The 27,243-nt window shown below is 33.1% G+C and overlaps 3 protein-coding genes across 3 annotated transcripts; 1 reads left to right on the plus strand and 2 right to left on the minus strand.

Moving 5' to 3' along the window:
* Nucleotides 1–722: 722 nt before the first annotated feature.
* On the minus strand, nt 723–11,990 carry LOC112053261 (protein disulfide-isomerase 2). The gene is made up of 12 exons (XM_052881725.1): nt 11,743–11,990; nt 11,410–11,485; nt 10,000–10,242; nt 9,043–9,288; nt 7,685–7,948; nt 7,223–7,421; nt 6,186–6,240; nt 5,351–5,426; nt 4,102–4,371; nt 3,309–3,551; nt 2,054–2,323; nt 723–1,599 (listed from the first exon to the last, which is right to left on the minus strand). Exons 1-12 carry the CDS (start codon nt 11,746–11,748, stop codon nt 1,325–1,327), a joined length of 2,223 nt encoding a protein of 740 aa, XP_052737685.1. The 5' UTR covers nt 11,749–11,990; the 3' UTR covers nt 723–1,324.
* Nucleotides 11,991–12,721: 731 nt separating this feature from the next.
* LOC112053258 (endoplasmic reticulum resident protein 44) lies at nt 12,722–26,480 on the minus strand. The gene is made up of 7 exons (XM_024092626.2): nt 26,270–26,480; nt 26,083–26,158; nt 25,761–26,003; nt 24,346–24,588; nt 22,264–22,530; nt 19,454–19,652; nt 12,722–17,973 (listed from the first exon to the last, which is right to left on the minus strand). Exons 1-7 carry the CDS (start codon nt 26,327–26,329, stop codon nt 17,838–17,840), a joined length of 1,224 nt encoding a protein of 407 aa, XP_023948394.1. The 5' UTR covers nt 26,330–26,480; the 3' UTR covers nt 12,722–17,837.
* On the plus strand, nt 14,770–16,332 carry LOC112054944 (uncharacterized). The gene has a single exon (XM_024094897.2). The coding sequence runs from the start codon at nt 14,770–14,772 to the stop codon at nt 16,330–16,332; it is 1,563 nt and encodes a 520-aa protein (XP_023950665.2).
* Nucleotides 26,481–27,243: the final 763 nt, after the last annotated feature.

Genomic DNA, 27,243 nt, shown 5'->3' on the forward strand with positions numbered 1-27,243 from the left:
TAGTTCTAAATAATGTGCCTACCCCATTTTTCGATTAAGTTTTTATCGACATATTGAAGCCCTAAAAAGCTATCTTGACCATTTTGACGATCGCTTATTGTAAGAGAGTAGGTGTGTATGTATGGATGTAGGTATAGGTATAGCCTCTCAGTATAACTTTTGAACGATCCAACTGATTTGAACAAAATAGACAGTATTGAAAAGGGCTTCACCAAAACACGTTTTAAAAAACATTTGAATCAATTCGGATCAGTAGATATCGATAATGTCAAAAAATAAATTCAAAATTTTGTTGATTTCAATTAGTACCTACTTTTACACTGATTTGACGGGCTCCGTGGCGCAGTGGTATGCGCAGTGGACTTGCAAGTCGGAGGTCCTGGGTTCGATCCCCGGCTGGACCGATTGAGGTTTTCTTAATTGGTCCAGGTCTGGCTGGTGGGAGGCTTTGGTCGTGGCTAGTTACCACCCTACCGACAAAGACGTACCAAGGGCTTACTTGTAAAGAATAAAAAAAAAACTGATCTATTCTAAAAACTTGACTTCAACCGATCTATTCTGAAAACTAATCAGCTCTTAACCTCAAAAATCTGCGTCGGTGTCAATTTTGTCGATGAGTTCATTCGAGATATCGTTCTCGAAAATTTTTGAAAAAACGCTATATTATACCAAAATGTGTGTCCTAATGTGATACACCAAATGAAAGAGCTTGTTAAGAGGATCTCAAATATTATATTTATTTTTATAAATTCAAAACAAAGTTTTTTGAGTTATTCAAGAAAATAGACAAAATTGTCCATTTTCTCCCCCTAAACGCCGAAACTACTGAAAATAACATTTTGAAAAAATGAAGGTCACTTTAGAGGGGCAAGATTGGTATGGTGTTAGTCAAAAATTATACTTTATTTTTGGCATAAGAACCTGCATCCTGCATCTAGGATGTTTAATAATTGATAGACTATATTATAATTGAATATTAATAATAATTTATACATAAATTAATTTACATTTTATTTACATCAGATAGGTATAAAAACAATTGACAAACTAATGTTCAACAAATCCGTAGAAAAACTGTCGGTTTAACACAGACGATGCAATGATATTGATGTCAAACAGATACGATTAAGTTGCGTAAACGCAACATTAAAAAATAATTTAGTTGATTTAACAATGTAGATTTTTCTGAAAATTGGTCTCATGAGATCTCCTTAAGTGTTCTAATTTATGGCCAATTTTCAGCTCTGTTGTAGTTTTCATCGTTTGACTTTTTTGGGGCCGAGTTTGTATGAGACTGGGGTTCTCCTAAGTTGTCTAACTATTTTCATTCAAATAGTTCAAATACACTGTATACGTCATTTGTATAGTCCATTGGCGTAAGGCGAGAATATACTGTGACATGGCACTGATCAATTTGCCCTCTTTCTATGTCATTGAGGATTCTCTCGAGTTTTCCAGGTTCCATCATAGTATTGTAATCAAATATTCTTATGTTTTTGTAATTATCAACGGCAATTAGAGGCAGGTCAGTTATTGTTTTGCCAAAACGAACCAATAGATGTTCGAATTTTCTGCCATCAGCCAGAAGAACGGTAAAGCCTGTAAAAAACCAATACAAATATTTTCGTTATATTGAAAATTAAAAAGATAATTTGGTTTATTGTATTTTTATAAATTTTTAGGATTTTTTTTTAATTATCAGGACAGATATTTTTGTCCATCGTAAGTTAGCGCAAAAATTGCAATATTTATTTATTTTCTCAGCTTTAGGTATATCAAAGCCAGGTTTCGTCAATTCAGAAGAAACGGAGATATATCGTATACCTACTGCTATTTAATGCAAAGTTTGTTTTCAAGCAATTTAATGGATGATGATTGTTATCATCATCATTCTCATTTACAATCCATATTCGGCTCACTGTTGAGCATGAGTCTGCACTCAGAATGAGAGGGTTGAGGCTGATAATACACCATGCTGACCCAATGCGGAATGACAGACTTCACATATTTAGCATTAGAAAAAAGATATTATCATGAAAATATTACAACATACGTTTTTCAGGTGTGAATTCCTTTCTGATGACTTCTTTATATTGCTTCACACTTTCTGTATCAGATGGTAAGTGTAACAAAATAATAAATGGGTAATTGTCTTTCATTCTCAGTTCATCTTCAATATCTGATGTGATTTCCCTTAAAAGAGGAAATATTCTTTGATTTACCCAAGTATACACCTCAGAGAAATTACACATAGACCCGTCGTACTTGTCACGAAGTTCAACAGTACATCCTCCTGTTGATCTAAATACTACTCTTAGTTTACCTGTAATTAGAAATCACACATAAGATAAAGTCATTAGGTATATCTATCTTTCAGTTACAAGGTTAGTCATCTAGAGCTTAACCTCTGAATTAAACGGATTAACCTAGATTTTTTTACAAACCTTTATTTTGGCTTTCTTAAAATTCCATAAGACCCTCAGACCAATCACAAAAGGACTTGACTCGCTAGACGTTACTCCTCTGTCAAAAATCTGTTGCTATAGAATCGATGTTTTATTGTCGTATTCGATTTTGTCATGTAAGAGCTCCCTAAAAATGCCGATTTGCGTAGTAAAATGGCATAAAAAACGGTCAACAACTTCTTGTTTACGAAAAATTAAACGTACCTACGTTAATTTGTAAGTATTTCTAAGCTAATTATATCCAATTTGTAATAAAATCGATACTATAAAGAATATATTTTTCAGCCGGAACAGTAAAACATCGATCAAGTAATCGAATATTTTTTGTAACGAGTCTAAGCGATGCGTTTGCTAGTTTGTAAAAATTATACATGTGTGTATTGCGAATCAAATTTATATGTGTGTAGTGTGTAGTGTGTGTATAAAATATATTTATTATTGATGTTAAATATTTTCAACGAGTGAGCATACCTCGCCTCCTAAAAAAATTACGAGACGATTTTGTTGGTGAATTTGGGTCCGCTACTGGTCCATTTGTAATTGGTCTGAGATAAAACCACATGTAAGCGTCTAGAATTGTTTTAGTCCAGCGATATAAGTCAAAAGTTGTGTTCTAAATACTCTTAATTCCATACCGCAAAACTTTTATAATAAATGCAAATATGATTTGATAAAGAGATACATTTCACAAAAATATGGTTCTTGTGACCTTTGACCTTGAATATCTAGACCTTGAATTTAAAAGTTGTAGGGTATGGATTTAAGAGTATTTAGAGCTATTTACCAAATATTTAAGTAAGTCTATAAAAGCAAAGTATTTCCATTTTTCTTTTAATAGCATACCTGTAAGATTTGTTCGTTGTTCAGAATAACCAAACATCACATAGAATTGACACTCCTCTCTGAGGCTGGTAGCTACATTACGAAGGATCTTATACTCATATTGGTCTTTGCAGATCAAATAGGCGACAATGTGCCCCTTGTTCTCACTGAGATCATGAAGCTCATCTAAACTTTTGATTACTATAATAGGATCACGCAATTGTTCTTTGATAAAATCTACAAAACCTTGCACGGTTTGCTTGCCTGTAAAATAATATCAGTTTTAATTTTTTTGCGAGCAATCGAATTGTAGGATAACTATTTCCGAGCAATCAAACTATTAAGCCCCCGTGACAACTATTATAGATCTTTTAAGCCTTTATAGAAAAGTGTAGCCACGAAGCTAAGTAGATCTTTACACGCATCATGTGGAAATGTAATGTCCCTACTCCCTAGTCACCAAATAGAACCTGGGAAGAAAATAAAATAATGTGTTTTATACTTGAACAATTGAGGGCATGGGAGTTTTGAAAATAAACTTCATACTTGCCTACTGTGAGAACTTGGTTATATTACAGGACTGACAAATATTCAGCTTTTAAAAATGATGTATACCTGTGTCTGCCTCATACAGGTATAGTCAATGTCCCCTCGTTGGACTTTATCTACTGGTTGTTCTTTTTGTTCATAATAATTGAAGGCAATAGAGAAATTACTTATGTAACCATGTTTAAAACTAATAACTAATATTCCAGTCAAATCAAACGATTCACATTTATAAATTAAGTATAGATTGATTTATTTACCTACTTACATCTACATCCATGTTTAGAGAGCAGACCATTCGTAAACAGTTTGACCGTTGGATACAACTCATACGAGTACAAGTAACTTGTGTCGTACTGTTGAAATCTATTTCTAATTGCATCTTCTTTAACACAGTCCACTTTGCCCAATGCAAGTTTGCCATAAGAAAATCTGGCTTCCTTAATTTCCCTTGCAACATTATCGAATGTGTGTAGCAAACGAGCACTGGCCGGATCACCTTCACAATAATAAACTATTAACACCAATTCGTAGTTGGCTGAAACAAAATGGGGGATATTATTGGTGAAGTTTTGGCTTTAGCCATGATTAGGTATGTAAGGTCCCTTGGCCTTACTGTAATAGCAGTAAGTCACCGTCTCACCACTACACTGTTATACACTACAATGGCCAGCAGCACACGTCCGCCTTCTGTCGATGCCAGAGACAGAATGCCCGCTCTCTCCCACTACCGGTGTATATATACACAAACACTACAAGGTACCTTAATGAAAAACACACAGTTTTTAAACTCTCCGATATTTTGGCACTTGTTCTACCATACCCGTCAGGGTAAGCCATACGTCCACAGCTGGACTTTCCAAATATTACGCTCCTGTGACGCCTTTATGTAAGAAACGGTTTCCTGCAACCAGCTGAATGTTATCAGTCCACCAATTACGCTCCTGTGACGCCTTTATGTAAGAAACGGTTTCCTGCAACCAGCTGAATGTTATCAGTCCACCAACTACCACTCTGCTTTCTGGTGCGGGGTCACTCCAGCAACTCGGGAGCCCAAAGTCCATCGGCTCTTAGACACTCGAAGCATAGCTCATTCCATCGCCCGCTGAATTCGTGTGAGGCCCATAGTTAGCGACCACGTCTCGGATCCATAAATGTCATCAATGGTAACGCCGACGCTGTAGTTGTATCAGGTTTTTGAAATTAATAAACCTTTTTAGTTCATTACTGAATTAGATAATTTACAATAGAAAAAATTACTGTCAACAAATTACCTACTCGCTATTAAAAAAATACATATCATACATTACAATCAAATAATCGTAATGTATGAAACAGTGTCGGAGAAATCAGGATTTATATCTCCAGAGGCTGGACCTGAATGAAAATTGGCACATAGATAGATTATAATCTGGAATATAATAGATGGAATAGCTTAGGCTAGTTCTCTTATTCCCTTGGGCACGGGATCTACTAAGCACTAGTAGGTACTTAGATATATGTGACCTGACACTTACCCAATACATAGTCAATATTACTTCCAGTAATTTCTACAACTCCGTTACGGATAGCCTCAATAGTACTCTGAATATTCTGGAATGACAATTAGGTAATTCAGTAGGTATACTTTTTGGCTTCAAGTTCTTGGTACCAATTATCATTCGTTTTTTGTTTTACCTCCCTTTCCATTTTTTTTTTCTGAGTGTGTAAGTGCCGTAGGCTCCTTATGGGACCTCAGCGGCGTCAGCGGGTTTGGGCGAGCGCAGAAGCATCGCCTGATGGGGCCCGAAGGCAGAAGCAGAGTAGATGGGCGGAACGACTCTCTAAGGGAATCTCCTCTGAGACTCCCCCATTATTATAGTAGGGAACCGTCTAAACCGCCATGCTATCTACCGTTTGCAGTTACTAAAGCGTCATGAGGACTGTTAGATTAGTTTAGTATAGGCTTTAGATGGTAGGAAGAATAAATGGTTATATACTTTTTTCGTTTTCAAAAACTACAATTTTTTTTACTTCGGATTACTGAAATCGTTAGAAAATATTAGCGATTATATTTAAATAATTTGCTACTTCAAAATAAGTAAAAAAAAACACCTTTTTGCTAACAACTCTTATCATTATCTGACGTGCTGATGGAGTAGGTATTTCAGAAGCTAGTTATTTTTTTGGTTGCCCTAAACGTCCCTAACAATATTAGATTAGATGCTCTTACTTGGTGGAGATACTCAACAACGTGTAAGGTATAGTTCTATATGTTCATCTGCCACGCTCGAGTAGCTGCAAAAATCCCCTCTTCGGCACCCCTATTTTAAATTATTAAAGTAAAACTACACGTCAAAATGGTATAGTCACCTTTGTATTTCTTTTAGGCATCACATTGATCTCCTCAGGCTTATGATGCAAATCTCTGTAAATAATGTGATAATAAGTTGTTATGATAGTTTTACCTTAGTTAGATATTTATTAGTTACAGATATGAGATGCCAAAAGGAAACTTTTTCATGTAGCGAGAACAAGTTCATGATTACAAACCCTTGATTAAATTAGAAACTAGCCAGGCATATTTTAGTATTCATTTTCTATTACAATATTAGGCGTGAATAAATAGTAGATAATATATCTCACGTTATAAATAATCGTATTTATGGAGGGAATATTATTTCGTCATCAACCCATATTCGGCTCACTGCTGAGCTCGAGTCTCCTCTCAAAATGTGAGGGGTTATGCCAATAGTCCACCACGCTGGCACAATGTGGATTGGCAGACTTCACACACGCAGAGAATTAAGGTAATTCTCCGGTATGCAGGTTTCCTTACGATGTTTTCCTTCACCGATTGAGACACGTGATATTTAATCTCTTAAAATTGTGTGCACTGAAAAGTTGGAGGTGCATGCCCCAGACCGGATTCGAACCCACACCCTCCGTACCCTCCTACATAAAATTGTCTAATATTACTTATACGAGTAGGTAAGTACATAAATAATTATTGCGAAAAGTAGTTTGCCTGTTTGACGTCGTTTTAACGTCTAAACCGCTGAATTTGAAAATTGGTAGAACCAATTATCGGCTAAAATATATTGTGATCATAGAGAGTGAGATGATACTATATTAAACAATTTTTTTTAAACATAGTGTACTCATAGTGAAAATTTAGTAACCCTTTAGTAATTAAGTAACTGAATTTCTTTTCTTGTTGTTTTCTCACATTGTTTGGTTTATTTCTTCTTAATTTGTGTGTCTTACACCAATGTTAACGAAATTTGGCACTAATTGCTTTCTAGAGCAGAAACATGATTTTTATCCTTACAATTAGTTTTCACAAGATCTTTAATTAACCTGAACTCATGCGAAAAAACCCGCATGCATTTGTGTACAATGATACGTACCTGCTTAGCTTTCCAGAGTAGAAATCTTGTAGAAATTGCTTGAGCTTTCCTGGTTTTTCTATATCCTTGTATTCCGGGAAGAGGAACATGTGTCTGTAGGAGTCGATGGCGATCAAAGGCAGGTCTGACACTGACTTTTTGAGATGATTCATAGGATGCTCAAATTTAACCCCATCACCAGTGAGGAAGTTTATGTTTTCTTTGAAAAATATTAACATGCCTAAGTACTAGTATTCAAAAAATAATTGGCGTTTAAAAGGAGATTATTACAGTGCAAATTTATTTATTTTTAGTAATGTGCAAAAGACTATTTTTCATAACTGCCTATTTAAAAAAAGTAAATTTTTGAAAACCTTTATTAAACTTACTTTGTTAGTAGATTAATAGCTGTACGAGTTAGTCAAATTTCAGTTTCAAAAAACTAAATTAAAGCCACTTCCTAAAAATATGAAACAAACTTACGTTTCTCAGATTCCAATTCGCTACTAACGATTTCTTTGTATTTCTTTACGCTTTCAGTGTCGGAGGGATGATGGAACAAGATGAGGAACGGCAATCCTTCTTCTGTAAGCTTTTCTGCATTTTCTAATGTAATTTCACGCACTAGAGGAATACATTTTGGCTCCATCCAAGCGTGCAGTTCATCATAGTTGAGCAGTGAGCCATGGTAAGTTTCATCAGGTTCTACTGATGTCTTGTCATTTCTAAACACTACAATAGGCTGCCCTGTAATAATTCAAAATTCTTTATATAAAATATATTTTTCACTACTCTTGCTCAGAAACACTGTCTTATCACTATTTTCTCGCAATCGTAGTGATAAGTATAGTGTAACACGCGGGGCTAAACACATTATAAACTTGATTTCTATCGACCCTCGTCTTACGGCTCGAGCCTAAATATACCTCGTATATAATAGGTCTTTTTAGCCCCTTGTATAACAATCTACTATTATTGCATTATTGATCTAGTTTCAAACATTATTTTGCAGTGGATAATGATCGTTAAATGAACTTTTTCAAAAATATTGTGTTATAAAGCAGTTAGAGGAGCTCTAGTTCAGTGTATCGAATCTGTTTATATTTAATTGTTATTAATTTCCTACATTTATATTCTCTGTATTTACGTAATATTAGATACCTAACAGAAATGAAATTTATTTTATACACGCTGCTTGTCCTTTTAGTGATTTTGTAGAATATTTTGTATTGTAAATGATGATAAATTAATATTATTTAGTGTGGGCTTATCAAGCAATTGAGTGTTAATTAATTTTAAAGAATCCTTTATACCCACATCCGAGGTCACAAATCCTGGGAACTGCTCAAGGTGATTCCTCTAACACAAGATGATGGTACAATCATTGTCGACGCTACGCGCCGACCTAGTGAGGTCGCCGAGTCACCCAAGAATATAGCGCACGTTAAAAGACCGAACGGATTTAATTTGGAAATCGATAAAAGGATAACGGGCATAATCTGACCCGAAATGTGAATAATCGCGTACAATAATCAAACTATATAAATTCCGCTTTTAATTTTATCTAGTTTTTTATTTTTTCTGTGTCAATAAAAATATAGTAGGTCAAAAAAGTCTATGATAGTCCGTGATATCGTAACATGACAGCTATTACGGCAAATATTAGGTATTTGATGACCAAGTGGCGCAGTGGGTAGTGACTGCATCCAAGGTCGTGTGGTCGATTCCCACTTATGGAAAATAAAATATTGAAAACATTTATTGCCGACCCAGAAATGGGATCTACGTATGTGAAACCGCGGAGAACAAAAAAGAAACAAAATAATTGACTTTTTTAATACCTGATGGATGAATTTGGTGTGAAACTTCACCAAATCCTACATGAAACAGACAGGATTCGTCTTTTAGACTGGCAGCTGCCTTCCGGAAGACATCGTATTCAGGCTGGTCTTTCCGATCCATGTAACCAATGATATGTCTCTTGTCCTCACTTAGATTTTGGAGCTCTTTCAAATTACTGAATTGTATTACAGGATCGATTAACTGATATTTGATAAACTCTGTTATTGCTTCTACAGACCGCTGGCCTACAAAACAGAATATATTATCCGTTACCATAATCTGATCAGAAAAGTATACATGAAATTGCGATACTGTGAAGGTAGGTTCATAATGAAAAATGTACATAGGATATAGGTATGCCGTTACTTCTTTACAACTGCAACTGCACAAACAAAACTTGTAAAATAAATTAATATTAAACAAAATATAATAATAAACTTAAAAAAGTTGTGTTTCGTTTCCTAATCTCAGAGACAAGTTTTAGAGGCATGTTATATTAAATACTGCAGCTGCTCAATACTCATTTACACTATGTACTAACTTCAGCCTTTCTCGATGTACTGTTTACCAACAAACAAATTGGAAATGAAGGTAGAAAATGCATGTAATTTCATAACTTATTCATTTTAAATTATGTATTGTTTGTTGATAAAATGTTATATAAAATATATTAACCATATCTAATTGTTCTAAGCTTATTAATCAAATTTATTTTCATTTATATTAAATAAATGTAACAAGTTAATTATAATTATTATTAGATGTGAAATTGACAAGTGATTTATACCCTCATTTTTAATTTGTTTGTTGGTAAACAGTACTAAACAAGAAAGGCTGTAGTAGCCTATACATATAATAGCAGGTAGTTATATACTATATGAATATTTATATTGCTTACTATACATAAGTATAACTTAGCTTATAAAGAATAAAAAAATATTGTGGTTTTAAATTACCTCTGTACTCCTTTTTAGTTGGTGAACCATTTCTAAACAGTTGTAGAGTTGGGTACTTGGTTATATTAAATCTACTTGCAATTTCATGTTCTTTGTCACAGTCTACTTTTCCCACGACCACCTTGCCTGTGTCATAACCAGCTTTCATAACTTCATCAGCAGCATCATGATATATGGGCATCAGTAATCTACTAAAACTACACCAACCAGTATAAAAATTTATGAAAACTAATTCATTTGAAGCTGAAAAAAAAATAGAGAATCATCATTTAATAGCAGTTATATTCACTGTCAAATGTTATCTTGTGGCATTTAATATAATAAAAATATAAATGGGTCTATGGGTAATTAAGTTTAAATAATTTGTACCTACTCATACCCATACTTATTATTTTTCTACAACAATAGACAAAAACTAAATAATTTTGACAATATAAAATGCAATACACAGTAAAATATAAAAATGTAAAAAGTGTACTGAGGGTGACCACTTTCTTTTATCTCGGACCAGTTACCTTCTATAGGACATGCCTCGCTAGATGATCATGATCATGATCAAACTTGTTCATAAACAAACTGCATCTATAGAATCGATGTTTCATTGTGTTAAAACTAAGTGTTATTGTAATTATTAAATGTTAAAAATGTATAGTCGTGTGTAGTGTAATACAGCATTGTATATACGTTACATTGGATATATTTATTGGTTTTGAATATTTTCTCGTTTTGAATAGTTTACTCGTCCCAGTTTTCCCAACTTAGGGATTTTCTCCCCTAGATTTAGGGGGTAAATAATTGCAATGGGATTTTTTAGGGATGTCTGAATTTATTTAATATATTTTTAAATTGATAATATTACTATTTCTTTCTTGGCCTTGCGACATATGACGACATATAATACGTTATTCTACTCTGTGGCGACCGGCGGCGATTTTTATCCAATATAAAAAAAATTGTTAAAGTTATTCAATGTGAACATGTATGATTTCAAAAATTCTGAATCTTCAGATGAAAACTTATATTTTATGTTTAAAATAATAAAGACATTTGAAACATGTTACAACATATTATTTCCAAATCATTATGAATTTATATTTTTTAGGAGGACAACCCAATAATTAAGGCAATTTTAGGGGTTTTTGACACAAACTTTAGGGATAAATATTTTTGAGAGTTGGTAACACTGCCCCATCAAAAACCGACAGACAATTTTGTTGGTGAATTTGATTGTGATACAAGCCCAATAGAAGGTAATTAATCAGTCTAATATAAAATTAAAATTTATATACTTATTTCAAAAAGGAAGGAAGTAATAATAAAGGGTTCTAGATGAATAATAATTATGCTTTACAACCACTGTTAAATATTTCAAGATATACTATACTTTATGTATTTAAAGCAGAAACTCACCAATTATAGAATCAATATTGCTTTGAGTTATTTCAACGACACTATTACCAGTAGACTCACCAGTACTCTCAATATTCTATAAAAAAAAAAATACGGCATTAGAGATCAACTTCAGTTACTAGAAACTCATAATATATAGGTACCTAATATATTCTGTACAAAAATATTTTTAACTCCAAGTTTCTGGATTAGGAGGCATAGTAAAGTTACGATTATATTAACTCGAATTTCACCGTTTAAATTTCGCGCGTAAAGTTCGCGGCCAGACTATGACAGATAACAATATAATAAATATATGACAAAAATTAAAGTAACAAGCTCGTGTTTACTTACATCCATGTTAATAAATACTTGTTTAAACAAATACTATATTAAATTATATTGTATTTACAATGTTATTAATCACGTAATACGATAAACAGTGCAGGGTTTATGATCACACGTTATTACGGAAGCAGCCGAGCCGGGCAACTAAACTAAACAATCGACAAACATGCCTTGCCTGCCGGCTGCCGCAAAAATATTGTGAAATAACTTACCAAAATCGAGGAGTGACGTCATATCGACCGTAGATATAGTATCTTCAGATTAACTATTACACCACATTGTATTATCACAGATTAAAGAGTATACCGATACTCGTCATTGTTGTGCATGTCGACGTGCCTCTTGTTCTCACTGAGATCATGAAGCTCATCTAAACTTTTGATTACAATAATAGGATCATGCAACTGTTCTTTGATATATTTCAAAACGGCTCTCTAAGGGCGCCTCCTATGAGTATGAAGTCTGCCCAGGAGTATGAAGAATAATTGTACCAAGTTTTGTTAAAATCCGTCGAGTAATTTTTGTTTCTATAACGAACATACCACGCGATGGAAGCTTAAAAAATTGAGTAACTTCTCCCGTTTTCCCAACATTTCCCTTCACTGCTCTGCTCCTATTGATCGTAGCGTGATGAAAAGTATACTATAACATGCCCAGGAGTATGAAGAATAATTGTACCAAGTTTCGTTAAAAACCGTCGAGTAGTTTTTGTTTTTTATAAAAAACATACAGACAGACAAAAATTTTACTGATTGCATTTTTTGGCATCAGTATCGACCACTAATTACCCCCTGATAGTTATTTTGGAAATATATTTCATGTACAGAATTGACCCCTCTACAGATTTATTATAAGTATAGATTATCGTCGCGTCTGGGGGACTTCTTTCATGAAAAGGACTATACACATAAAATTTAAAACAATTGCTCACATGTTTGCAACGCCTCATGCGGAGCTTGCGGGAGTCTAAATTTCAAAGCCTGGAGAGGATCAAAAAAATTTATTATAATACACGTCACACGTCACAAACATACATTTTTATACACCACTTTCACAGTATATATTTAATTAAATTAAGTAAATACGTTCTATTTACTTTGTTTTTGAAATCAGGAATGTTAATTGATCTAGATTTTGAATTTTCCAGGACGTTTCACGCAAAAGCAACAATTGATAATTAATGGAAAATATATAAGAAATTTGTTTTTAAATAATAATTATAAGATCTATATAACAGTAATGAATTATCGAAATGATTCGTATTTAAGTATAATATTACCTTACTCTAAGACTAAGTTGAAAATCGCATACAAAAACTACATTTACTTCAGGATTTATCAATAACAGGGACACTCAAATTGATATATCATGGCCAAATTATTTATAAAATTTCGAATAATAAGTGGACTTCAGTTGAATTATGATAGGTATATTGTATACATGTATTTGTAATATATAGGTATAGGTATTCTAATTTATTGATTGACAGCAAATAGTCCAAAACTATTTTATTTCAATCTAAACCACAACTAAAAATTATATCTAAGAACATGCAAATCTATTACAAACTTTGTATTAAGGATTCAATTAAATTCAATTAAGAATGTTTGTTCTTATACACCAATTGCATTTCTTTGTTTATTACTAAAAACCCCAGTTTAATATATTATAATAATAAAAGATATTATGAAATTTTCAATTGGTATAAGTTATTAAAATTCATTGAATAATTACTTAGTTAAATATAATTTGTACATAATAATAATTATATATTAAATAATTAAAATAAAAAAGATCAATAATTTGTTACTGTAGAAACAACTGTGTAATTGTATTACAATCAAAAACACCAAAAACAGACATTAAGTAATAAATCTACGAGTAAGTTCAGTTTTAAAATGTCGGAAAATTTACATGAGTAAAAATACAGTCTAATGAACTAACAATATCTTCTGTATACCAAAAATAACAACCAAATGTTTTGCAGCCCTGTAACAAACATTAAATTATAATCATAATATTAAAACGAGTTAACCTCACTGAAGTGATTTATACATATACTTACATAATATGACATTATCATCATGTGTCTTATTTAAGCGAAAACCACAATATTTTCTTCTTTATGATCCTTCAAGAAAATATATACAGGGTGCTCGGGAGATATATGTATCAATTAATCAATATAACCAAAAACAAGCTACACATATTTTGGACTTTCACCAAGCAAGTAAAATATATCTTTTTTATGAATAATTTCAATATGAATAATTAATTGAAAATTGCATTTGCAAAGCACTTTTATAATTACTCTTTAATAAATTTGTAATTATATTACTCATTTTACAAAAGCATACTGTATATAATAATAACAGAATAATTATTATTTTTTTTAATTTTAAAATAATAGAATAATTATTATAATTAATGTAAACCTAAATTGTAATAATCATGCCTACTGAATAGTCAACGGGAAAACATTAAAACAAATCTATTTTTTTCTTATATCCAATGCGGGTATAGCATGCGCCAAATTTTGAGTCCGCTCTGACATTGCAACACACCGAACTTTTTTTTTGTTTTTTTTTTTATTCTTTACAAGTTAGCCCTTGATTACAATCTCACCTGGTGGCAAGTGATGATGCAGTCTAAGATGGAAGCGGGCTAACTTGTAAGGAGGAGGATGAATATCCACACCCTTTTTCGGTTTCTACTGTTCGCGCGGCGAGAGTTTGGCTTTGACCGTTATTGCGCAGAAATCAGAAATTGGGTATCAACGGGCATTAGCGGGGTGCGGGGCGGGTGCGCGGTGCTCTGATTGGCGCTCCAGTCGTTACCTGCCTCTCGCACCGAAACGACGTACCGCGCACTCCTGTTGTACAATCACGTTCACAAATGAATTGCTATTTTCGTTAATTGTTGTCGATTGTTATTATTTGTTGAGTTTGTTTGTTTAAGTTTTTTTGTTAAATATTAAAAAGTGATTTAAAAATGCGTAAAAAAAACATTGTTTTAAAAAGGCAAGCACGGAAAATGATATATGACGTGAATTGCTTTTTAAAGAAAGAAGCTGACGAATGTATCGATTCATTGAAGCAAATTCGAAGTAAGATTGAGGAAGTTGCTTCTTTACTCAGTCAGTCGGAAAATAACCAAACTATAGAGACTTTGCAGGTAATGAAAACGGAAACTGTTTCTAAATTAAATAGAGTAGTCAGTAAATTAGCTCAGATTCAAAAACGGACATCGGAGGCCACTAAGACTTCAATTGGCACTGTAAAAAATATCGCAAATCAAGCCAAGAGTTCCGATTTGCTAATTACTTTCAGAACACCTGGAAAAAAACGTCCCAGAGCTAAACCAGTTACCAATATTGATAATTTTGACCAAGGTGTTATAAAAAGATGTTTACACAATTTTCATAAGACGAATAATGAACTTCCCACCATTGGGAAACTAAAAAAGAAACTTGAGGAAGATATAAACTTTAAAGGGTCAGAAACAAGTCTTCGTGTAATTGTAAAGGAGTTAGGATTTCGCTGGAAAAAAACAGAAAACAACCGTAAATTACTAATAGAAACATCGAATATCCGATTACAACGCATTGAATATTTAAGAAAAATAAAAAAATATCGACAAGAAGGAAGACCCATTGTTTACACAGATGAATCCTACGTAGATTCATCGCACTCAACAACCAAAGCCTGGAGCGATTGCCCTACGGAAGGACTAAAAAAACCCATTTCTAAAGGACAACGAGTTGTGATAGTCCACGCAGGATCTGAAGCTGGGTTTATACCAAATGCTTTATTAACTTTTAAAGCCGGCACCAAAACAGGGGACTATCACGACAACATGAATTACGAGAATTATGAAAAATGGCTTAGGACACAATTAATTCCCAACCTACCACCCAATTCTGTAGTGGTTGTCGACAACGCCTCATACCACAATAAACAATGGGATTTAGCACCGTCCTCCAATACCAAAAAAGCCGATATGCAAAATTGGCTAACTAATAAAGGCATACAATATGATTCAACAATGCTCAAGCCACAATTGTACAACATGATAAAAGCTAATAAAGAAAGATTTAAAACTTTTTCAATAGATCAAATTTTAGCAGAAGCAAACCATAGCATATTGAGATTACCGCCTTACCATCCAGACCTCAACCCCATAGAAATGGCATGGGCTACTATTAAACAATATGTAGCTAGCAAAAATGTTAAATGGAATTTACAAGAATGTACCAAACTTATCAAAGAAAAAGTATCCTTAATGGGTGCCCAGGAATGGGAAAAAATATGTAAGAAGGTAAAAGATATAGAAGAAGAGTACGCCAAGAGTGACTATGTAGTTGATTTACTTACCGAGCAATTTATAATTCGCGCCGATGATAGTTCCGAAGACGATGATTCTGATGATGGTTATGAAGATGATGATGATGACAACTGCGACCGAGGAAGCCCTGAACCCGGACCCTCAACAAGCAAAAGACGTTGCACAATTTCGTGCAACGTCGGCAGCACCAATGACCCATGCGGTAATTTCATAGAAGGCGTTAAACCGTTAACTGATTCAGAATCTGAATAGTACTGCTGCTAAGACTTTTTTTTAATGTTAACTTTTTTAAATTACATTTTGGTGTAGTTTCACCCCCTTTTGGTGTTGCAGATTATCCAGGGACACACTGTATTTAATAATTATTTTAAGTTTTCTTTTGTTCTTATGTAGCAATTTTACATGTATCTTGGAATAAATAATTTTATTAAAAACAATTATTTAGAATTTTCATTGCTGTCTCTGTATAAACATTTTAAATATGTAAAATAACTATCAATAGTTTTAATAAATGAAGAAGTTTATCTACTTCGTATTATTTTCTAGCATTATTATCACTATACATGAATTTTGACCCACTCAAATATCCAACCTGGTACATAAAAAAGGAAAAGTATTGTGTGCGTGACAGTACCCATGCGCAGTAATCCCCTCCATCCGAAGGTCAAAGCCAAACTCTCGCCGCGCGAACTGTACACGACATCGAAAAAAGTTTGACGCATACTATACAATTTCATGATTTCAGTTTACTTATGTGTGAAAAATGGAGTTTGAAGTCATTTATGAATTAAAACAACACAGCTGCTATAAATTACACAGAATTATCTTATAGTATATTTTTGTACAAGTACAAATTAAAACAAGCGGATTATGAAAAAAAATTGTTATCTAAACACATACACTTTACTTTTCATACAAGAAATTATGATTTATTTATAAACGTTATTTATCTATAAGCTATTGAAACATGTTATCAATCATACTGAGCTCTGTTATAACTTATAGGTCAACAATTGCATATATTAAAATGACGAACATAGCTATTGTTTTTAGGTAAATTTAATGGTTGAATACTGAAAATCCGAATAACTGTTATGGTATTTCTTAAATATAAATTGACAGTGGTAAATAGAGACAAATATCATATTTAGAATTCCATGGATACAACATTTGGTCGGGTCATAGCAAATCCCAGGACATCTGATCTGGGTATAGGTTTAAGACGCTCCGCTAAAGGTGATGCCCACCAGCCGAGGCCGAGGATGGGATTTTTAGGTAGGATAGGATAGGTAGTCAACCATATTACCAAATCATAATGCTATTCATCTTTTGAGGTAAACTAAGAATTTTTTATAAAAAAAATATTTAACTACAATTTCATTATACAGGAAACACACAGTAGGGAATGGATAGATAGAAAAGTTTATAGCAAGTAAATAAATAGTTCTTAGTTATACAGAAATTCTTAACTACATAAGATATATATTGAAATATAAAACATATTTCGTATTGTAATTTTATCTAATATTTACATGCATTTTTTAATATTACTGTATAATCAAAGTTAACGCAAACTTTTCACTATTTGCAAAATATGCAATGGAAAAAAATTAATTTTTCACTTCATATCCAAAATAAATAAAGGATAAAACGAAAAAAAAAACTAAGGAAAATATTATCAAATAACAAAAAAAAATGAGATGAATATGCTGTAGAGGCAATGTTACCTACAAAATTGTACACTATACCAATGTTCCTTATAACTCGTCTCTCAATAGAGTGTATCTGTTTTTAGACGGTGCAAGTTTCTTGAAGGTGGACTCTGGCGGTGTGGTCACCTTGATATCTGCATTGGGCACCACATTGGGTGCTTCAGTTCCATAATGAAATTCTCTGTAAATAATTATAATCGGTTTAAAGATATTTATTTCTCCAAAAAAGAACATACCGTTCACTTAACTTAGAGTTAACATATCGTCATTTTTGCAGACAGCATGCATTATTGTAACAAAATTTTAATTACATTGTTTTTTCAATATTTTGTCCAACTTTGTGAGGATGTAGGATTTAATCGATTTCTTGAATGCTTTTATGTTGTTCAACTCCTTAATGGAGTTTGGCAGATTGTTATATAACTGAGCACCCTCACACAACATGTTTTTATTTCCATAGGTTTTAGTCTGTGGTCGCCAAATATTGATTTTATATTTATTCCTGAGATTGAGTTTGTTAGTCCTATGCTTAAATGTTGAAGTAGAATGTAGTGTGTTGGTCATGATTTTTTTTTAATTATGAGACAGGTATTGTATGCTGTAGTTGTTTCAGTCAATGGTCTTATAACGAAAAGCTTTGACCAACACCTTAAGAAGCTTTCGCTTAACTGCTGGCTCAAGGGTCGGATATAGAAAGCAGTGATTCTCTAGATGGCCCATATGCTGAGGAGGTTCGTCACTCTGGAGCCCTGACCACTGGTTGCTTGAGCACTCAAATGTTCCACAATGGGAGGGTAAATTGTTTTTTATAAATTTTTAAAAGTGTTTTGTATTATATTTTGCATTACTAACTTTGTTAAAAATTTAAAAAAAAATGGAAAAATAAGAATTAATGATAGTTATTAGCTTCGTGATAGCCTAGTGGATATGACCTCTGCATCCGATTCCCGAGGGTGTGGGTTCGAATCTGGTCCGGGGCATGCATCTACAACTTTTCAGTTGTGTGCATTTTAAGAAATTACATATCACGTCACTGTAACGGTGAAGGAAAACATCGTGAGGAAACCTGCATACTAGAGAATTTTCTCAATTCTCTGTGTGTGTGAAGTCTGCCAATCCGCATTGGGCCAGCGTGGCGGACTATTGGCCTAACCCTTCTCATTCTGAGAGGAGACTTGAGCTCAGCAGTAAGCCGAATATGATATGGGTATAATATATATATATATATATATATTGATAACGATAGTTATTACGATTAATGTATATTGTACATGTTAGTACCTAATTGTTAGACCAAGCAGTGCAGTAAGGATTCATTTATACTAGAAGCAACTGCTACCGACGCAGTCGTCGGTAGCAGTTGCCGACATCTCGGCGGCACTCGTCGGCAGTCGACTGCAGCCGTCGACTGCAGTCGACTGCCGTTGGCAACATCCAACATGCGTGTAAATGAACGCTAAGTGGAGATGGAATTAATCCAAGATATGTAAAAGTACCCTATTTAAGATTGTAAACGGGAATAATACTCCCGTTTACAATCTATCTTCATTCCAGCCAAATCAGTCCAGTAGTTGCGGCGTGTAGGACTAACAAACACACACAAACTTATGCCTTCATTATATTAGTGATATTACAACCAGAGAATTATAGTAACTTGTTACCTGTGTAGTTTCCCAGAGTATAAATCTTGGAGGAATTCTTTAAGCTTCCCAGGTTTCTCCATATCATTGTAATCCGGGAAGAGGTACATGTGTCTAAAGGAGTCGATGGCGATCAGCGGCAGGTCGTCCAGTGACTTGCCGAGGTGATGCAACGGATGCTCGAACCTGACGCCGTCAGCCGTGAGGAAGTTTACGTTTTCTGTGGATGGTAATACATTGACAGTAAATAAAGAGTAATTGACGTTAAAAGAAATTCTAAAAGGGAACTATAGCCTTACTATAAAAAAGATTATAATGGATTCTTGCATTCTCCCGAGCCTAACTTACGCTAGTCAGACATGGATCTACACAGAAAAAGTAAAAAACAAAATTTCGTCTTGTCAACATGCTATGGAACGCAGCATACTAATATTGAGGAGGATACAAAAAACAAGAAACGTAGACATCCGAATGAAAACTAAATTAACAGATGCGCTTCTTTTTAGTTTAAAACAAAAATGGAACTGGGTTGGTCACTTGTCAAGATATAAAGATGAGAGATGGACTTACCAAACAACTAAATGGGAGGGCCCAATTGGCAAAAGAAATGTCGGAAGACAGAAAAAGAGATGGGTCGACGATATAATAAAAACAGCAGGAAAAAACTGGATGCATATGGCCAAAGATAGGCCATATGCATAGAGGAGGCTTTTACCCATAGGGGGCAAAAGCCTCCTCTTTGCATATGGCCTATCTTACACATAACAAAATAACAGAATTACTTTAAAATTTATTGTAACATATTATGTATTGTTAAACTGTTAAGTGGAAATAAAGCTATAATAATAATAATTGACGTTAGTTCCTTTGTTAGTTAGTTTAGTTACATTGATTTTAACACAAAATTACTAAACCGATATTCATGAAAATTAAATGAGATCTAGATTGATCTAGATTGAAGAATACTCTTTCAAACAAAAAAAGAATTTTCAAAATTGGTCAATAAATTGGCGAAGTTAGGAGGTAACAAACTAAAAAAAACATACGCATCGAATTGAGACACTCCTCCTTTTTTTAAGTCAGTTAAAAAGATATTGATCTGTATTAGTTAGCCTTTGTGTATATTCTGAGTGTGTAATATCTGTCACGCTCACTATAGCTAGGCAACTTCGTTGGTAACACTCCAGATGTTGCGCGCGGGGCGGGGGGCGATGAATGAAAAACCCACGACTGATGCACGTCACTTTCCCGAACGCACGATTTCACACTCGTGCAGTCTTTCCGCCCGTCGCCCGCATATCATGGGAGTGTTATCAACGAACTTGCCAGACTATAAGTTTTAACGACAAAACGTGACCTATTGACAAACACTGTTTGTTATCTTTAGATACATAAAAAATGGAATTCCTACTGTCCTTGGCATTGACACGGCATCACGCATCAGCCAGTACAATTTTACTAATAATATTATTTTTGTTGTTAATTTTTATACGAAGTTAAAAAAATAAAAAGGTAAATTCCTTTTTTATGTATACTATTTTATTAATAGTTAAAACAGGACAACGTCTGTTGGATAAGTAAATAATTAAATAAAAATTCATAAACATCAAAATTTTCAACTGTTCTTAATTAAATTATAATACTAGCTGACGCCGCGCGGTTTCACCCGCATGGTCTTCGTTCCCGTAGGATTATGGGGATAATATATATCCTATAGTCTTCCTCAATAAATGGGCTATCTAACAGAGAAAGAATTTTACAAATCGGACCAGGTTCCCGAGATTAGCGTGTTCAAACAAACAAACAAACTCTTCAGCTTTATAATATTAGTATAGATGGATTCATACATTTTAATTAATATCCTGTACAGTTTACCCAAATTTTAATTAACATTAGTATCACTATCATTTAAATAATACTCAAGTTACAAGATAAGACATTGAATTTATTTAGTTAAGGAAAATATAGTATTCATGTTCAGTATCAGTTTTATTCAACTTTTTTGTAATATCTATAGTGATAGGAAAAGAGATTAGTTTCATGACTGTCTTTGTTGTTAAGTTATGTTTTGTTTCAATGTGAAGGCAAATATGGTACTGAAAGTCATGAACTTCTAACTAAACAACATAAAGCCTCCAAATTTGGGGTTGTTTATAGTAAAAAACAGTCTTGTGCTTTTACAAGCCTATAAAAGCACATTTTTAACAGAAAAAAAATTGACTTACATAATATGTGTTCAGTCACTTGTCTGCCTGCATTGATATAAAACTTTTGTGTTGTGCTTGGCAGCAATACTTAAAGCTAAACGATTTTGCTGTCTTGTATAACAATTAACTATGGTATTGTAATACACTCAAACATTGTATAACAATAAATCCATTAAGTACACTGTATACATGTATGTGTTATAACTAAAGGTCATGTATGTATACAATGAGTTTGTTTTCTATAATTTTATTGTTAATTTAGTACTAATTTTATTTTATTACAATACTAGCGGATGCCCGCGACTTCGTCCTACGTTGTTCTACATACAACAACGCTTACCAACACATTTTGCGAATCATTTTTATATTATAGATATGACATATTAATATATTAGATTATTTCATGTAATATAGTTTATGTATTAGTGTGTAGTTATTTGTATGCATGTATAATGTATATTATTATTACATACACACCACCTACAGTTGTCCAAATAAGTTCCCAAGCTTAAGGTTGCCTGGAAGACATTTGCTTGTTTTCTTTTTTTTTAATTATTGTGGTGTACAAATAAAGAGTATTAAATAAATAAATAGATAAATACTTATATAAAATATGCAACATACTTTTTTCAGGTTCCAGTTGGCTCTTTATGATTGCTTTGTATTTCTTCACACTTTCAGTGTCCGAGGGTTTATGGAACAAAATAAGGAATGGCAATCCTTCTTCTGTAAGTTCTTCTGCATTTTCAAATGTAATTTCACGCACAAGAGGTATACATTTTTGCTGCACCCAAGTGTACAGTTCATCATAATTGAGCAGTGATCCATGGTAGGTCTCATCAGGTTCTACTGATGTCTTCTTGTCAGTCCTATACACTACAATTGGCTGTCCTGTAATATTACAAAATTACTTATTAAAAATATGGTTTGAGTGCCTGGGCATACAGAGGTACGGGCAGGTAGAATAGCGGTCGGTCACTGCAGCTCCAGAGCTTGCGATAGGAGTGGAGCAGGATGCGGGGCGTCGTATGCGCTATGATTTCTAAATTCTAAATAATGGGGATAAAAAAATTAAACCAACTTCAAAAACATAAAACATACCAACTAAATAAACTAAAAAGTGATAAATAACATCATATTATATTCCTGCTGCTTTACTGTTGATTACCTACTGATCAATTTGAAGGCGGTGCTAACCCGATGATGTATTAATTCAAGCCATATAAAGATATCATAAGGATTTAGCTTTTTCAGACAATGTTCTTTCAGAAACAGCTTAGATTAACACAACAAGGATTTAGCACCGCCTTCAAATTAATGAATATCTGTAAGATAGTCATAATACAGTACACATAATGATTGTAATGAGTATCTGTAAGATATACAGTAGGCATTCCCGGCATTCTATTAGATTCATTTTGAAGTTTCCACTGAAACTGCATGTGGATGGAGGGCCGAACCCTAGACTTATGGCCATAGGTGTAGGATTGAGGAATGCCATTGCAAATTGATTGAGTTGCAAACTTATGAATATCTTAGCATTTCATGGATTCAGTGTGGGTGCGAGGTCCATTGTGTGGCAAAGGAATCTCAGAGCAGAGCCTGGGACTTGTGAACTTGGTGTGGTGCATTAAGGATTTCCTTCAAAACCCAGGGAACTTTAGAGAAATAAGGAAAAATAAGCCCTTTTTTGGGATTATACTCAGTGTGGTTATTATATGTTTCAGCTAGCTTTCCCTAATAATAATGTATTAAAAGAATATAATTATTATTACATTCACATTAGTAAAATACTTCTTAATTATTATCTATTAGTGTAATGTTAATTAGTTATTTGTAAAAATAAGTACTCAAATTATATCTCCTCATAAAATTAGGAACTCTCATTGCTCTATCAGAACAATAGCATTTCTTAACAATAGTTAGGCAAACATAATGTAAAAGATTTTTGCTTTAGATTACAGTGATTTTCACAAGCAAAACAATGCCAAGGTTTTCTTTTATTCATACACAATTTATGTTATACATTGAAATAATCAGGGATAATCATTCAATAATCAACAACAAACTAAATATATATAGCACTTCAAAAACATTTAATTTGAATTCATTTATATTAACCATTAGTGGATTAAGAAAAAAAATTATCAACATTGGCAGGTACACACCTCTCTGATAACAACCATTTTTCTTAGTTGCTCATTATCTAAAGTACTTGAAGAAATTTATTATATAATTCTTGTTTTATTATCCCTGATATAAACTTGAATATTATCTAATACCTTAATACCAATCACTTAACTGTGAACAACTATATAATTTGTGATTTATTTTTAGTAAATTGATTAGAATTGAGGAAACTTGGTTCAACACAACATTGGTTTATTTATCAAAAAACTGAACCATAATGGATTGGATTCCTGGATATTACAGGAAAAACTTACTGCCCAAATTGTTTTTTCATTGTATAAAATCTGTGTATCTTAATTATATAAATGTGAAAGGTCACCACAATTCATCACAAAATCTAGAAAAACAATTGACATATAAAGACATAATTTCGCAGGGTGGTAGTTTACAGTTAGTAGATGTATGCTAAGAACAGATTTTGCAAAAGGGCTGAATTAAGGAGGTCTAAGGGTGGACAAAGTCCCCGCCAACTGCTAGTACTTTATAACAGAACAGAATATTGAACTATTATCATACCTGGTGGATGCATTTGCTGTGAAGCTTCACCAAATCCGACTTGGAATAGGCATTCATCTTTTAGACTAGCTGCTACTTTCCGGAAGACATCATATTCAGGCTGGTCTCTCCGATCCATGTAACCAATGATATGTCTCTTGTCCTCACTTAGATTCTGGAGCTCTTTCAAATGACTGAATTGTGTTACAGGATCAATTAACTGTTTTTTGATAAACTCAGAAAATGCTTCTACAGACCGCTGACCTATAATAAAGAGAGATAAATATCTCAGCAATCCATGGATTCACTGTGCATCTACTGGGTCCAACATGTGGATTCTCGAAGGTGAAGAAATTATTAATAAATTAATTGAAATTGCTTTATCCATTCGGAAGCTATGGGTGTCACAGACAGACACATCAAACTTATAACACCGCTCTTTTTGCATGGAGGGTTAAAAATATTAGAAACATGATCAGTTACCCCAATCAAAAAGCATTGTGATTTTTGTATACTTAATAAGAAAATTAGATAATATATACTATGTAAATTTTTACAAGCAGCTGTGCAAACAAAACCAGTAATAATTAATATTCACAAAAATTTACATTAGTTTTATAAGATAAAACAGGTATAAAAATGTAGCAATTTAAAAGTAAAATAAAATTAGTATTTTAAAATAATCTAAATACTTGGTACACATAAACTTAAATAAGTAATTATTTAAGTTTATGTGTACCAAGCATTTTGATTAATTCAAATATAAGAGTAAAAAAGAATACTGCTAACCTGTTATAGTGAACAGAAAAAGGTTGTAGAAATAGGATTTCAGCATAGTTTATAACAAAAAAATTATTGTCAAAATTAATTTAACTTTGGCATTTTAGTTAGTTCAACTTCTGCAAGTTATAACTTTTAAAGAATATAAATATTACTATCAGTCATATTATACATATTATATAGAAGCAGCATAGCATTCATACACTAGTATAATAGGTACTATGTGATATTATAAAATAAATATTCAAGTAAAATCAGTGACTCAGCTAGGTAACCAAGGGCCTTGGTGCAAATAAAAAAATGGGTCCCCACTTAACTGGTTAGGATTTATCAAGTAAACATATGAAATATATACAAATACATAAAAATGCTAACTAACTACTATTAAACTACTTTATCATCAGCTCTTTTTGTTCATTCGTCCCTGAGCTGAGGGCCCAGGGGCATTGCACCGCCTAGTCCTTGGGTAGCTACAAAATTGAGTAAAATCAAATATTATGATTGTGTTTTCATAACAGACTAACAGATGTCTGCAACTTTGCCTGGAGAAACTTTCAAAACTTTTAAAGGGGAACAATTCAGTCCTGTGCTTAGCACATTCAAACAAACAAACTCTTCAGCTTTCTAATGTTAAGTAAGTATAGATTAAGATTTACCTCTGTACTCCTTTTTAGCTGGTGCACCATTTCTAAACAGTTTTAGAGTTGGGTACTTAGATATATGAAATCTATTTGCAACTTCCCCTTCTTTGTCACAATCTACTTTCCCCATGACAACTTTGCCAGTGTCGTAGCCGGCTTTCGTCACTTCATCAGCAGCATCATCAAATATGGGCATCAGCATATTACTAAATCTACACCACTCAGCATAAAAATTTATAAAAACTACTTCGTTTGATGCTAAAAACAAATTGGACACATTAATTACCTATTGATAAATTATGTACTTCAGTTTTTTTCAGAATGTTCTGAAACTTACCTAACACCATATCTAAATTGCTCTGAGTAATTTGAACTGCACCGCTATCAGTGGGATTGTAGAAACTGTGGCAGATCTAAAGCAAAACAATGTAGTAAGCAATTAATTTAGCCTTAATAAACCATAAAATCGACAACCAATTTGGTAGTACGTGTACCACTGAAATAAAGCTATAGAACTTCCTTACCAATATCAAGAACGAAGCTAGAATTTTGAAGCTAAACATGTTTTCTAAATATCTATACATTTTTAATTATAAAATCCTAAAAGCGTCAATGGATAAGAATGTTAGTAATTTAACAATAATGCGGCTTTCTTGAAAAATCTAAATCGCCAATTTTACACCGCACCACCTTGGCACCACCACACCAACACAGATTAAAGATTATTTTTATTTTTTTGACATCTATAAATCACTAAAGTCTAAAATATTCGATTCGATGAACTAAAATCGATTCGTTGACGAGTATAGTCCGTCAAAGGGACCATAAACATCGGAGGAATTAAGTTCTTAAATCGTAGTCGAATAGTCCAACCCAAAGTTATATTAAAACCATAGACTATTATTTATTTTAAAGATTAGGTAAACCTACTTAAATAAGCAATAAAATATCCTCGTCTAAAATAAAATCGTGAATCGAACACATTTGACACTGGCTCAATCAATCGACGCGTGAAGCTATCATTTTCAGTTTTTTTTTTAATAAAATCCTCTTTACTCTGAGAACGGCACGCCAATCAAACGTAGTGTCTATTAGTCTGTGAGCGTATCTCTGGTATGATTTCAAATTTTGGCGCGATAGGAATTAACATCAGTCTACCTATCACATTGTTCGTTTTAAATAAACGTTTTTTATAAAATTAAGTCTAGTTTTAATACCATCGAGAAATTCGAAAGGTTTCCTTCTTTTGCACTATTTAGCAATTTATGGTAATTTGGCGTTTCGCTGTTGGAGAGGAAAGTGAAATATTAATCAAGTTTAAAAACATGGCTAATGTTATAAAATTGAATAATATTATGTTACACACATACAGATGTTGAATATTTGATATAAACTAATTTTCTTTTGTTTATCTCATTTATTTAATTAACTATAATTTTTTTCTTACAAAAATCCTATATCTGATTTCAAAATCTGCATAGTTGTATGCTAGGTTTTA

This window comes from Bicyclus anynana, chromosome 5 (genome assembly GCF_947172395.1).
Source record: "Bicyclus anynana chromosome 5, ilBicAnyn1.1, whole genome shotgun sequence".
NCBI classification, from domain to species: Eukaryota; Metazoa; Arthropoda; class Insecta; order Lepidoptera; family Nymphalidae; genus Bicyclus; species Bicyclus anynana.